This window comes from Pavona decussata, unplaced genomic scaffold (assembly GCF_977016875.1).
Source record: "Pavona decussata unplaced genomic scaffold, jaPavDecu1.1 SCAFFOLD_348, whole genome shotgun sequence".
NCBI classification, from domain to species: Eukaryota; Metazoa; Cnidaria; class Anthozoa; order Scleractinia; family Agariciidae; genus Pavona; species Pavona decussata.
In genome coordinates, this window is record NW_028145732.1 from 402341 (window position 1) to 416746 (window position 14406).

General features: G+C 39.6%; 2 protein-coding genes across 2 annotated transcripts in view; both read right to left on the bottom strand.

Annotated features, from left to right (window-relative positions):
- Positions 1-8275: 8275 nt before the first annotated feature.
- On the bottom strand, positions 8276-12011 carry LOC146453159 (E3 ubiquitin-protein ligase TRIM45-like). The gene has a single exon (XM_085097012.1). The coding sequence runs from the start codon at positions 11852-11854 to the stop codon at positions 9485-9487; it is 2370 nt and encodes a 789-aa protein (XP_084953138.1). The 5' UTR covers positions 11855-12011; the 3' UTR covers positions 8276-9484.
- Positions 12012-12104: 93 nt separating this feature from the next.
- Positions 12105-14406, bottom strand: part of LOC146453160 (dynein axonemal heavy chain 6-like) — an 80241-nt gene continuing 77939 nt past the window's right edge. Inside the window, exons 63-64 of the mRNA XM_085097009.1 lie at positions 14017-14160; positions 12105-13281 (exon numbers count right to left, since the gene is read on the bottom strand). Of these exons, the coding sequence (XP_084953135.1) occupies positions 13060-13281; positions 14017-14160 (366 nt within the window). The 3' untranslated portion in view covers positions 12105-13059. The remainder of the gene's footprint in view (positions 13282-14016; positions 14161-14406) is intronic.

Sequence of the window (14406 nt, forward strand, 5' to 3'; positions counted from 1 at the left end):
ATCGCACTTGTTTGTCGAAGACAATATACTAAGCAATGCGTTTTCTGTTTGCCTGAAAAATTTCATAATCATTTAACGTTGATAATTGTTGCTGAATACGTTTCAGGGCTGTCATATTATTAATCCCACTGCAAGATTCATTGTCTTGTCGTCCAGAACAATTTCTTTCGCGGCATTTACTATATGTACAGTGCCAACTTTTAAAAGGTACCGCTTGGAAATCTGCCTGTTTAGAGCTAGTGGTCAATTATTGGTTTAATTGTTGTGAGTTTGCTCATGAATTTAACTTGTACTTTTTCTTAATTACACGTATATAACAATCAAATTTTCTCGTTTTGTCTGTTTTGTACGCTAAGAAAGAGATGAATTGTTTGCTTGTTTTGCTTTAAAACGGGTGAGTGTTTTCACGCCGGGGCGGGGCTGACTGTTTCACGAAGTGCTTCTTTGGTTTTAAGAAAATTTTGCCCTCTGTGTTACAAACACGTAATCGCAATGAGTCCTCGTAGAATTGAGGATTAATTTTCTCTTGTATGTTCAAAGTTTTCCCAAACTGCCCTCGTCGTTTGGGAAAACTTAAATAGGCGTGAAAATTAATCCTTAATTTTACCTCGCGGCCTCATGCATGCGATTACACATACATGCTAGGCATCAACTGAATAATTTTTGTTCAACTGCACCGTGAAGCTTTCTACCGCTTGACAATCACACGAACGCAGATCGATAAAAATAGTAAACCGTGGGTCCAAATAAGGAACTTGTAGAGCAATTTCTTCCACTGAATTTGACCTGCTCCTTCCTCCCATCAAAAGAGCACTGTTATTATTGTTCGGTTACCGTTCGTTTGAAGAAGCCGCAGCGAGATGAAAGCACTTGGTAGGGGCCATGAATGTTTTCAGTTTTTCAACCAAACAAATCCGATCAAGTCTTAAGCTTTTGACACAAGTAATGTCTTGCTGTTTCTTGTAACAAACGAAAGTTTACCTTTAGGAATTTCCTTTGTAGCTGTAGCACTTGATTTCCAAGTATTTTGGCACAAACAATCTGGCTTAAAAAGTCAAACTCCAAAGAACCTGAAAGAAGTCGTTGTTGTCGCAGTACAAAATGAAGAAACGAACTAAACGTAGAAATGGCGTGCTCAGCCAAGCAGGAGCAAGTATTTTCGCCGCTCGACAAATCAGGAGTAGTAATTTTGCCCTCGGTGAAAGGCAAATTAAGAAAAATGCCCTCTGTTACGACCAATCAGCATTCAGTAATTTTGCCCTAATAATAATAACAATCTTTATACAGGGAGCCCACATCACGAAAGTGATATTCAGTGGGGCCCTGTAGATTGAAAAATGATTTAAAAATTACAATTATTTAAAAGTAGAAAATACAAAGCCAGCGATAAGAAATAAAAATTAGAAATAAGAATTAAAAACTAACTAAAAACACGCTCTTTGATACGTTGCTTAAAAATTAAAAAAAGATTTATGTCTATGTTATAAGCATGCTAATGCAGCCTCCTGTTATTGCTCTAACGCCAGTAGCGGCGGGGATCAAGGAAAGATATTAGCGGTTAATTTTACTTCTTGTACCTGTATTATTTATTTATTTATTCATTTTGAGTTAACCATATTACTATAGCCTGAATTGCTTGCTTCTCAGCACATAATATATTTGGGAGTTGTAATTTGCCTTTTTTAATATTTCCGGGGAATCGATGGACTGAACGACTAGTTGGAGTTTGACTAGTTGACGAGTTGGTGAACTAAAAATTTAACAAATTAAAAAACAATTTTACAACCTTTTTTATGCGAAATAACGCCAAAAGTTGGGAATTTTCAAAAAATGTGTGCAAAAATATATAAACTAAAAGTCCATCATGGTTAGATGAAGATCTCCTATTTGGCTATTCTACTGCATGTAGTTCGCGCCTTCCCGATGTGTTTCGCTTTAAATTATGTCTTTGTTAAGTTCAAGAACGTGTGTCAACTTAACAATGTTCTTTCCAAGAAAGCTTCCCATATTTTCCTGTTTTCATATCTTGTTTTAAATTATACGTATCAGTTACCTGCAGGCTTTACGGGCTGTTTTTCCATCGCCGCAGCTGGGAACACTGTATTGACGAGCAGAAGGAACACTGTTATCTGAACCGTCATCCTGATCCTTCTTTTTGAGAAAAAAAAAAAAAACACGACACAAATAGAACTTATTCCAAATGTACTTCACGATGTCTCGCTCTAGCGACAAAAATGAAGTTGACTTATTAGTGAAAAAAAAGAAGGAAAACAGCACGCAAAAAAGACGACCATAAAAATCAGCTTTTCATTCACGTACTTCTCAGTTTGCAGACGTTTTCGCCCGATCAGATATCTTTTCTTAAACTCGACGTGTGTACCGTTTTTGAGTAAAGCTTACAGCGGTTACCAATAACACGCGACCTACCGTCTTCAAAAGAGTCGGATAAAGTTGCGTTTTGGTGGACGTCAATCAAAGGAAAGCCGTTGAAATTATTTTGAATTCTGACAAGATTCCAGGGTAACCTGCCAAGAAATTAAGAATTTTTCCTTGCTAAGAGAAGGTAAACTTTATTTAAATTGTTTTCCGAGCCAGATCAAGGGAAAATAAAAGGTATTTTTGAATTAAAAATTTTAATTTTCACTGCACGTGATAATTTGCTCACTTGCTCTCGTCGCTGATTCTGCAAAATTATTACGGATAGCGAAAATGTTACAAAAAATGCTTCATCTAAACAATGCCCATTCTTTAAGATCTGGATTGGAAATAAACTTAAAACGTTTACCATCTGTCAGCGGGTAAAACAGCCAATTTCTTGGTTCTTTTTCCTTGAAATATTGTCAGAATTCAAATTAATTTCAACGGCTTTTCTATGATTGACGTCCACCAAAACGCAACTTTTTGAAGGCGATAGGTCGCGTGTTATTGGTAACCGCTGTAAGAAATAATTGGGGGGCTTGTAAGTATAATCTAAGTGTACTTGAAACCTACTTGAGTGTGAAGGGGTAAAACCTACCAACTTGAACTTTACTTAGTGACCATGGAAACGTTCGTAGTTCAAAGAAGCCGAAGTACGCCACCAAGTATGGCCAACACCACACTTGAGAACGTACTTGACCAATAGGAAAAGGGAAGCCAACTGAAAGCCACGTGCTGCGGGGCCAGGACAGATAAATATTTTGCCGTGAATTAAAATTAATTTTTAAAAAAATCAAAATGGATGGCTGGAGATACGCCTCGCAGTTTGAGGAATCCATTGAACAGTCTTTTTTGTAAGTAAACACTAAAAAGAAGGAAAAGCCGATACAAATAGTTAAACTTACGATCTTATTTGAATTTCATCTTTACGGACAGCCTGAACCATCGATTTTCAGTTCAGAAGATGTCGCCTGTTCTTTTGTTTTGTCGCCAAGTACTCGTAAACAATGAAGTACCTATGCATTTCCTGTAATGTTTAAAACTCTCTGAGCGAAAATTAAAGACAAAATAAAGAGTAAACAACATGCATAAAACGTTTTTCCGTTGCAAAGGCTCCATGATTTTCCGGCGAGCAATCGCATTTCTGATTTTACCGCGAACGATGATTGACAGCTTGTGCTTCTAGTATATACTTTGTCACCAGGTGTGAAGCCAAGTTTTCTAAAGTGCGACTTGAGATTTTCAAGTGCACTTGAATCAAGTGTTTACTTGAAACTAACTTAGCTTGTAGTGTGAAGCCAACAAATAATGAACTGGGTAATTCTCACCTGGCTGAGAAAATATTGGTTAATTTTAAAACGCGTGGCACATTTTATGCATGTCAGGTAAAGCATGTATTTGCTTAATTTGCTCAGGAAGAACCCAAATTTAAACTAAACGAAAATTAATTTTAACTCAGATTCTGTAAACACGCTTTTATTCTTCAAGAATAAAATAAATAAATAAATAAAATAAATAAAAATTAAGAGGTTTGGGTGTTTAATCTTTCACCTGCAGTCCATATGTTTCAGATATTCATATTGATTATACGTGGAGCAGGGATGGCGCAGTGGTGAGAGCACTCGCCTCTCATCAATGTGGCCCGGGTGCGATTCCCGGACTCGGCGTCATATGTTGGGTTGAGTTTGTTGTTGGTTCTTGTCCCTACTCCGAGGGTTTTTCTCCGGGTTCTCCGGTTTTCCTCCCTCCACAAAAACCAACATTTCCAAATTCCAATTCAACGTAGAACGCACGGACACCTTTCAACGAGCTCCGAGAGCTCTTTCGTGTTTTGTGGGTAAATAAATTACATTACGAACTCAACTAAAACGCGTGACCAGGGCCGGGGTGTCTTCAAAATTGTCTTTGGTTATCAACGACCAAACACCACAATAACCTCGATGGACGAATGCTCTGCCAGTTTAATTATGCATGCCGAGAGCGTCGCTTCTGATCGGTTGAACAAAATGTATAAAATGAAGGCACTTACCTCATATCGTGAGTAAACCAAGCAGTCACTTGTAAACTGCGGATACGAACCAAAATACAGCGGTACAAAACGGTTTTCATCCAATTTGATACGACACGTTTTACGTTTATATGGCTTGCGCTTTCCGCTCTCAATGGCGTAGAATGGCTTTTGTTTGAAGGACATATACTTACTTAATGGCATAAATTACTTACTAGATATAGCTCTCGCTAAGTGCCAACGAGCAGCCATTTAAATTACTTATGACGCACTAGAGCTCCCATGTGGGTTCTCGATGGACTCCAAATGGTTGCGGTTCGTCCTTAGAAATGCAAATTTACTCAAAATTGCCTGCAGTTGTGAACACCCAAACTGATTTGTCCATCAAATGTACAAGCAGACAACAAACAATAGAGTTCCAAGCAATCCCGATCGCTTGTTCGATCATATGATCATATGGTAGTCAACCATGTATCTCACTGCGCCGAACAGTTGCGCTGAATTTCGATTAAATGCCAGCAGTCTTTCCCCGAAACGCCTTTGGGGTCTTGAGAATTAATTAGCGGTTTCAACACAGTTTATGCCTCTTGTCATCTTTCCAGACTTTTATGAACAGAAGCGGCTAGTTTTACTTGTTCTCGAAGGTCACACACAATTTCTGTCTTCGCTACTGCCATATTTCATTCTGTCTTATCCAGAGCTGATCAATCATTCGCGCGATACTTGCTTTAAATGCGGACAATACGCTTACAAACCGAATTCGTAGCGCGCTCTCCCGCCCGTGTTTGGAAGTTACTGAAAGTCGTAAATACTTGATAGCTCGTCCATCAATGCACGAATCAACGTGTAATAAAACTATGTTCTCAGCGACAGTTTTTCAGGCTTTTATACCGCGTCACTTTTTTTACGCGTCCATTGTGTCATCGAATTCGTGTCATCTAGTTTTATGAGGGGCACCCAACGACAGTTTTCTCTCAGATCCTTTGAAACGCTATTTTAGGCTATCTGGAGTGCCTTTAAAGCTCTGTAGGTTCGTTTTAGGCTGCGCTATAATATTTTTATCAGTTTGGTCATTCTAGGGGAACTTCAGTCTTTTCGAAATTACTAGGGCATTTTTGTCCATTTTCCGAAAACCTTAGGTCTTATTTCCTTTCCGAAAATCTTACCCGAAACGACATTTTTATCAATCCGAAAACACTAGGCCTTAAATTTTCTATACACTCTGTTTATTTTATAAGAACCTTTTTTATAAGAACGTTGAGGCTGAGATTAACCAAAATTTTAAGAACGTATCAAGAACATTCCTCAGGCTGAGACTCGATTAAGAACGTTTTTATTTTGCTAATCTGTATATAAAATCATGGTAACAAATGTAAATTAGCCAAAATACTTAAGGGCATGTTTTGTAGAACATTAACAATGGTGACACACATCTCGGTTTGTCATAATCAGCAGTTCTTGATACCATATCTCAGCACGTCCGCATTGATTTACTGAAATACATTTAGTGTATACCATGTAGTTTAAGAACATCTTAAGAACGTTTTCAGCCTCAAATCGCAAAAAAATATAATAACGTTCAGCCTCAGCTCCAAAATTAGACGTTCTTATAAAAAAAGCAGAGTGTATCACGAAAGTTCGAGGTGAAAATTCCTCTCAGAAAATTGTAGGGGATTAAGGACCTTCCGAACAGATAATTTACCGAAACGATCCGTTGGGTGCCCCTGAGTTTTCATGACTTAAACAGTTGGGTACGCTCGCGAACCGAACTCTCACCGCGCTCTCTCGCTTATGTTTGAGAGTTTCTGGTGTGTAGAACGTGTCAGATTTTAGTTCCCGGAAGATGTATTACCTCCCATAGAGGTGATTCTTTTTTCAACACAACGGCTCTTTTAGGAGCCACCAAATTTGTGAAAGCAATAACCAACACATGATCCCCCTCAGTTATTACTCATATCTTGAAATGAAGCGTTTCCTTTCCTTGCAACAATCCGACTTTCAAATATCAGAATATAGTTCAGCTCGGTCACCAAGATTGGCTTGACACATTAAAATCACCCGCTAAGTTTAGTTGCAAAGGAGAAAGGGTATCAAATTGATTTTTTGACGGAAATAGAAGATTTAAGTCGGATGTTAGTTCTCAAAGAAATATCAGTGAACATTACAGTATCTTCACAGAAGATTCAACGAAAATGGTGAATTTAAAAATGAACCTTGAGAACATGAGGCAAATTGCGCGGGCAAACTCCAGTCACGTTACGATCTTCCAGTCGAATATTAGAAGAGAGAGGCGTTTTTACATGGGCCGATGGCAAACTGTGCAGGGTGAGCAATAATATTTTGACTTGATTCTCTTGCTTCAGGACTTCAGTAGTTAATCACAGCACTTAAATGTATCGCCTGACTTCATACACCTCAACTTTTGTTGTAGTTGTCAGGCCTGTGAGGCCTCCACATCCAGTTCATCCAGTTTCAAACAACAGGCAAAACGAAGATCGTGCACGTGGCCTTCAATTTTGACTGAAGTAAGTACAATATACACACCGTGATGGTTTTCATTTGATCAACTTTTTTCCTCACTAAGGGTTTTATTTTACAATGAGACCTGCAACATATGGAGGGCAGAAATTCCTACCGTTACCCACACCCACTGATCGCGCGTCATTTTGTTTCAGCGCTAGGCATGGGCCTCGCTATTCGTACCGCCATGTTTTCGCCATGTTTGACATTTTGTTTAATTAACGACGTATTTTGTTGCATGAAAATTCCGTGAGTGGGTTGTTTTATTGTCACCAAGCTGAAAAGGGATATGTATGAAGGGAATGATGAAGGTGAGGTACTTTTCTTTTTCTGACTTCAGCGACAACTGTGCCCAGCCAGTTGAGAACGTATTTAGGGGGTGTTTACATGTCAAAACTCGCACCGGTGCGAGTTTGATACCGGTATGACATTGTGATTTCATACCGTGTTTACATGAAGGGATACTTTTTGTCCACCGACGTGATTTTGGAGCCATATTGAATTGAATATCGAAGACTGCTCATGCGCTACTCGTTCCAGACTCCCAGGAGAGTGATTTCATGCTGCAGCGAACGGCCGTGCCGCGTTTACATGACATCGGGACGAGTTTTCGTACCGGAATGAAAATCTCGCCCCGGTACGGTTACCGGGGTGAGCTCGCACCTGTATGACTCGCTTCGGTACAAGATTTTGTGCTGATATCATGTGAACGAATACAGAGCCACAAGAGGGAACTGGAGTGAACTCGTACCGAAATGAAAGTCGCGCCGGTATCGTGTAAACACCCCCTATATTACTAAAATTGGCGCCCAAAAAAACGCACTCTTCAGTTAATTTATTTGTTTTAGTCATTCCGCAAGTATCGTGTTTCGCATAATTATGCCATGCCGCAGGTAATGCCGCAAACTCATGCCGCCTTTTACCCTCACCGAGTGATTACAAACATGGCACTTGGCCAATGTTTCCACAGAATTATAAATTTTGAAACTAAGCATCAAAAGCTAACAAAAAATTGATTTCTGTCAAGAAACATTTATCACCAAAGACACTTATCGGGCCCAGTAACTAAACAAAGTTACCGGGACTTTCGAGAAACGGGTCCCTGGGTCGCTATTTGGATGCTCAATTTCGGTCTCTTTTGCAAGCAAATTTAACCGGAAGCATTGTATTTCGGGCTGAGGCTCCTTGTTTCTAAGTTTTCATATTCTTTGTTTTACGTTTTCTCCGCATGCTTAAGTAACATCAGTTTGACTAAACAGTAACTTTACAGTTCGATAAGAGGGTTCTTTAGCAAACATCGGAAAATATGATCGTCAAAAGTAACACAAGTTTGGTAAAAAGTAATCGGATTTGCTTTTCTTTATTCAAATTTTCAAATAGCCTAACCCTAACCCTAACTGCTATGACTAATGTGTAATTTTCTAGCACTATAGTCTATATACGGATAAATCTGCATATGATTGGCAGCTGCGCTTTCACTAGACAAAATAGATTTGAGAATACACAGTTGACATCCTGGACCCAGTTGTTAAAAGCACGATAAAGCTAACCCGGCTGGGGTCAGTGTAAATTTTGATACGATCGAGTTTAACTATTTATCAAAAAGGTGTTTTCAAATATTTTTGTCTTTTAGATTTGACTTAGACTTTCTTTATCTTAAAATTAGCTTTTTAAAGCGTTTTCCAACGAAGGAGATGAAAAGGCTCGGTTAACATTTAATAGTGGATCAACGTTAATCGGCTTTTAACAACTGGGCCCTGAAATAAAACTACAATAGCAAGCTTTTTGCAAAGGTAACAAACAAGGACTTGATGCCTTATGTCTAACTCAGTTTATCCTCCTTGATTTGAAATTTTTTTTTCTGTTTTTCATTGTAGTAGTTAATTGGAACCTCAACCTATTAACCCAATATCAACGTTGATATTCTCCCCACTGTCCTCAATGCATTTCTTTTCTTACAAGTCTGAAGAATTTTTTTAAACATCACAATAAAATTCATTTCTTGTTTATCTCATGACGTGCATATTTGATCATGTACTGATCATGTAAAGAGAAATTAGATGCTGGTCACTATAGAAACGTAAAGGGTTCAACAACTCGAACGTTGACTTGGTGGACATTCCAGTAGGCAGCCGGAAGTCCATTTTTCTCTCTATTGGTTATATTTTCTCTCCAAGGAGAGGAAAATGTTTGTTTTGGCGCCTATGGTTTGACCTGACGAGGTCAAAACGCGTCAAAATGGAACAATAGAAGTTTTGTCAACATCCTGTTGATTGAAGTCCTTAATATCGCTTATCAGCTGCTGCTACATATACTGCTTTCAAGTCAAAACGGGAAAATTTCCTTGCAACCGTCTCCCTCTTTCGTTAATAATTAAGAACTAGAATGGCCATGCAGCAGCACTTTAGAGTGAATACCTAAAAATGAATATTACTGATACTTTTGTGTTCCTTGGACGAAAAATTGATGATGATAATGATGATGGCAAATTTGTTTGTACATACATTGGAACAGCAAATAGAAAAGAATAAATAAAAATCACTCCTTGGTTGGAGACGAAAAATCTACTTCAATTAATTGAATGCGATTGTTACCGCAGTCAGATACAACAATCTGACCATTACTTAAAACGGCTACAGACTGTGGATTATTGAATTCACCTAAGTTGCTGCCTTTTGTTCCAAACGAACCCAGAAACTTTCCGTCCAGTTGAAAGACTTGAAGTCTGTCATTACCCGAGTCACAAACCACAAGCTGCCCAGTCTTGTTCACTGTCAAACGGCCAGGAAACTTAAACTCCCCATCACAAGCGCCTCGATTTCCGAACTTATACTGGAATTTCCCCTCCCCGTCGAACACCTTAATACAGTGTCCATCTCGGTCTGACACAATGAGATATTCTTCATAATGAACACAGTGAACTGGAAATCTGAAAGATCGTTGGCCACCCATCTTCTTCACAAATGTGCCATACGGAGAAAAGGTTTTTATAAGTTTGTTATCTGCATCAGCAACAATAATATTACCACTGTTAGCGGTAGATAAACCACAGGGATTACACAGCTGGGTGTGAACGCTTCCTTGCCCACCAAACATAGCCATGTATTCACCCTCTCGAGAAAAAATCTGGATCCTGTGGTTCCAGTTGTCTGCTACATAAATGTTTCTATTTTTACCAAACGCTATACCAACAGGAGACCAAAATTCTCCTTCTTTGTTCCCTTGGCGACCAAAGGATCTAAGAAAATTGCCGCCGCTGTCAAAAATTTGAACGCGGTGGTTCAACTGGTCAGCTACTGCTATCTCATCCGTGTCACTCACTGCTATCCCCCAAGGACAGTTTAACATTCCCACAGACGAGCCTTGTTTTCCAAAAGATAAAACAGGTTTGAATTGAAATGGTTTCTGCGGGCAAGCTCCCTGCTCGGGTAACAAATAGTGCGAGACACCTGGAGAAGGAAAGGGCACCTCGGTATTTTGTGCCAGTGCAGAGTTAGGAGTCTGCTTGCAGGCTTTAACTAGCAAATCATAAGGACTGTCACGAACATGATCCCCGTTCACCTTAATGATAATTGAATATCTGCCTTGTTCTCTGGGAGAGTAGCTGATATTATACTGTCCGTTCTTGTAATCATTGATTCGCACTTCTGTCCCGCACTCTCGCCCTCGCTCGTCTCGGATCTCCACCGCCACACGGTCACGTTTATTGTAACACTTTCGTCCTGCTGAGTTTCTGGTGGTCAACATGAATTGTGCTTCATCAACGACAAATGCCTCATTCAGTCCTTTGCCTTCCACGATTGATTGGCTTGCTTTAGTTTGATGTGGTACTTCCAAGAAACCGATTTCTTCGCTGTTGACAGTCTCGAATAACTTTCCACTTTCGACGAAAACCAAAGCCGGAAGACTTTCAGGGTTGGGGGCAATCGTTTCAGTTTGACTAACTTCCTCAAGGGAACTCTGAAAGGATTTCTTCAGTTCAACGATCTCAGCGTTCGTGCTTTGAGTCAACAGTTTAGCAGCTTGTTCGATCACCTTTATTTCATTCTCGATCTTGGTCATTTCCATTGTTACACTTTCAAGCGACTCTTTTGTTTGATTCTCCACCGCAACGAAAATATTCTGTTTCTTTGCTTCAATGACCGCGATAATTCTATCTGCATACTTCTGTACATCTCTTTTCACGGCTTCACTTTGACGAATAAGTTGAGAGCGATCTTCATCCAGTTGCCTAACTACGTTCTTTTTCATTTCCAGGTTCTGTCTATGTATTTTCAATATATCCTTCATTTCAGCCTTCTGTCTTTCAGCCTCGTCTTCTATGTGCTCTAAATCGTGACCAGCATGTTCCAGAGTGACACACGCTTGGCAGACTGCGGTTCCACAATTCTTGCAGAAGTACTTGAGCTCTTCTTTCTTGTGGCGCGGCTTTAGACAGAACACGGGTCGCTTGAGCACATCCTCAAAGTCCTGATCTTGGAACTCTTTTATCGCCAAGATGCGATGATCTTTATTGCTTCGCATAAAGTTATGATGCTGTGCGCACTGTTCACAATAAAATATGCAACACTGGAAACAATACGAGGCCTCAGAGCTTTTCTCCTCACAATTCCCACACTTCACTAGACTGTTGTGGCATTCTTTAATGGCCAGCACATCAATTAACCCATTCAGATAAAAGCTGGTTGGAAGATCCTTTAGTTCGCCGCTTGTAGGCACTCTGCAAAGACACTGACACTTCGGACATTTTATCGAGTTTCCACCGCCGCTTGTCTCATACCAATGATTTAAACACTTTAAACAGAAACTGTGCAGACAGGATAGCTGTTTGGGATCGGTAAATAAATCGGAACACACTGGGCAAGACACGTCGTCACGAAGATTGTAAAGCAGCGTTTGGATATCCATGTTGTCTAACACTGAATGAAGCAAGTTACCACCTGCGCACTGGGAAGCCAGACACACATTTAAAATATGCAGTCTTGTGACTTTCTATATTTAGCTTTTTCTCGGAATAATTGGAGAACGAGCCAATCGGAAAACGCTGTTCTAAGAGGCTTGTGCTTGTTTAGTCCGCGTGAATAAGGAAAGTAACCAATAGGCGACTTGTTTTGAGCTCTAATAATAACAAGCGTCAATCAAGAACACCTTAAGACAATCGGTTTCTATTTGAAATTTATTGTTTCTGTTCTAAACAAATGTCTTTGTTTCATAAATAAAATTCACTCGGTTCAATATTAAAATGCTTCAAAACTGACAGAGTATTCTTTCTGTTAAAAAATTGAACTCGTTTACTCTCAGCAAAGTTTCCATTCATGCAAAGGAGTTTTACACCAGAAAACTTCCAACGTATGACCATTAAAATAAAAAAAATATATATTAAGTATTTCACATCCTGCCGTTCACTTCTTTCAAGCTGTACAACATGTTTGAGGATAAAGTCCTTAACTGTGACTATTCAAGTGAAAGCCACAGTATTATCTAATGTGCTGATTGTGTTTCGGTATTCAAAGGATATTTTTAGGGGTTTTTGGGTGATGAAGGAGCTTGAAAAAAGCTATGAGAGTTAGAATGTGTTATCACAGACAACACTAATTTTGAACGACACAATTTTAAAGACAGCCAAAAGGTCAAGAAGCTTCAAACCGCAGTTAAAAATGACGTAATTTACCTTCAAATATTTACATTGCCACATGGTTTTTAAGCCGAGAATTTCAGAGGATATAAATATAACACTGAATTGAGAAAGGCGTTTTGCGTTTCCTTGGTGGTTGAGTCGAGATTTTTTTGTTTTACATATGTACATTACATCACAGGTTTTGGTTCCATGATGCAAGCTTCCTGTTTTCCAAATCTAAAACAGGGTGCATTAATCATACGTGAGTGGCGTGAGTGAGATAAAAATAGAAGTTACAGAGTATTGTTTCCCTGATGTACTGTATCTGTGGACGTGTCTAAACTTGGCATGCGGACTGCTTTTAAATATATTTTGTGGCTCTTACAAGATTAAAAAGTCTACAGCAATGTCTGGAGCCCAAACTAAGACAGGCGCCGTCTAAAAAGCATAAAAATAAAACTTTACAAGGACTTTTTACATTTCTTTTACAAAATCGTCATTCATCAAGTTGGCAAAGCAGAGCCACCCCGCGAGTGATCCAGTAATCTGCTGGCTGAACAGATGGCAGATTGACGGCCGTAACAAAATTTGTTGTGTGACCTGTGGAAGTGAGTGAGCTGGCGCGAAGAGACGTTCTATAGAGTGGACACTCGTACATGTGCAGTTCTTCCTCGTCCTTTTCTTGTTTTCCTTTGGTGTCAGATACTGTTGAAGAGTTCTGTTGAAGATCAAAAAGGAAAAGATACAGCTTAAACTCCACTAACGGCCGCTTAATCGAATAACGGGGACGATTTTTTCCGCACTAAATGGATGCGATTATTCGAGGGGAGGGGGGGAGGGAGGGGGATGATTATTGTTCGAATAAAACGGTACATAAAATAGACAGCAAGGAATATTTGTATAAAGTGAATCAGACATATTTTCACATACGGTTGCTGAAATCAATTCCTCCGTCGGATGAAAACCAAGCGCATTAACACAGTAACAAAGAGAGGAAGGATATATACGCGAGTTTCGTATTCTTTTCTTGCCACCTTCCTGTTTGGTTTTGTTCGCAGTCTTCAGCTTACTTAGTCACGAAAACACTCATGACATTTAAGTCGCTTACGCGAGTCGGTAAACAAAACTACTTTAGGAATTCTACACGAGACAACCGGCATCGTGAAAACGCACCCTTACTTTTCTTAGGGATAGCAAAGAGAACGAAACACGCGTGTCCTCTCGCGAGATAATTTTCGCGCTCGCTCGCGTGTTTCGCTCCTTCTACTATCCCTAAGAAAAATAAGGGACGGCTCGTAGTTTATAAAACACAAGGGGCATTTGTCAACTAGAAAACAAAAGTGCAGATTAACACCCGAGCTGGAGGCGAGTGCAATGTTTTGATAGTTTTCAAACGTTATCAAATGCCCGTAAAATGCTAATCGCAATGTTCTCGCTGTAATAGAAACTTCACCTGTACGGGAGTGACGTGCAATTCTGGCAGAGGGTAAAACCGCTGACCAGGTAAAGATTCTTGCAAGCAGCCAAGCGAGGAATCCCATGATGCTCCATCCAGGTAAAGTCCAAAAATAACAGAACCTTCGTCTGGGGGTGAACCCTGAAGAAAAATATTGTGAATTTTAAATAGACATTTATACCTTACGCCCAAGTATCAACACGCATAATCTCCTCACTGGTCACGTTGGTAGAAGTTGGAAGAAGTTGGTTTGATCATTAAGCAAGTAGCAACAGAAATTAGATGCATTATGCTTGTGGCTGTTCATCTTTCCAGAGACAAACCACTTTGCAGTGACAAGCTTAATTTCGACCACAGGGCCCTACATAAACATGGCCACAGTTTTCA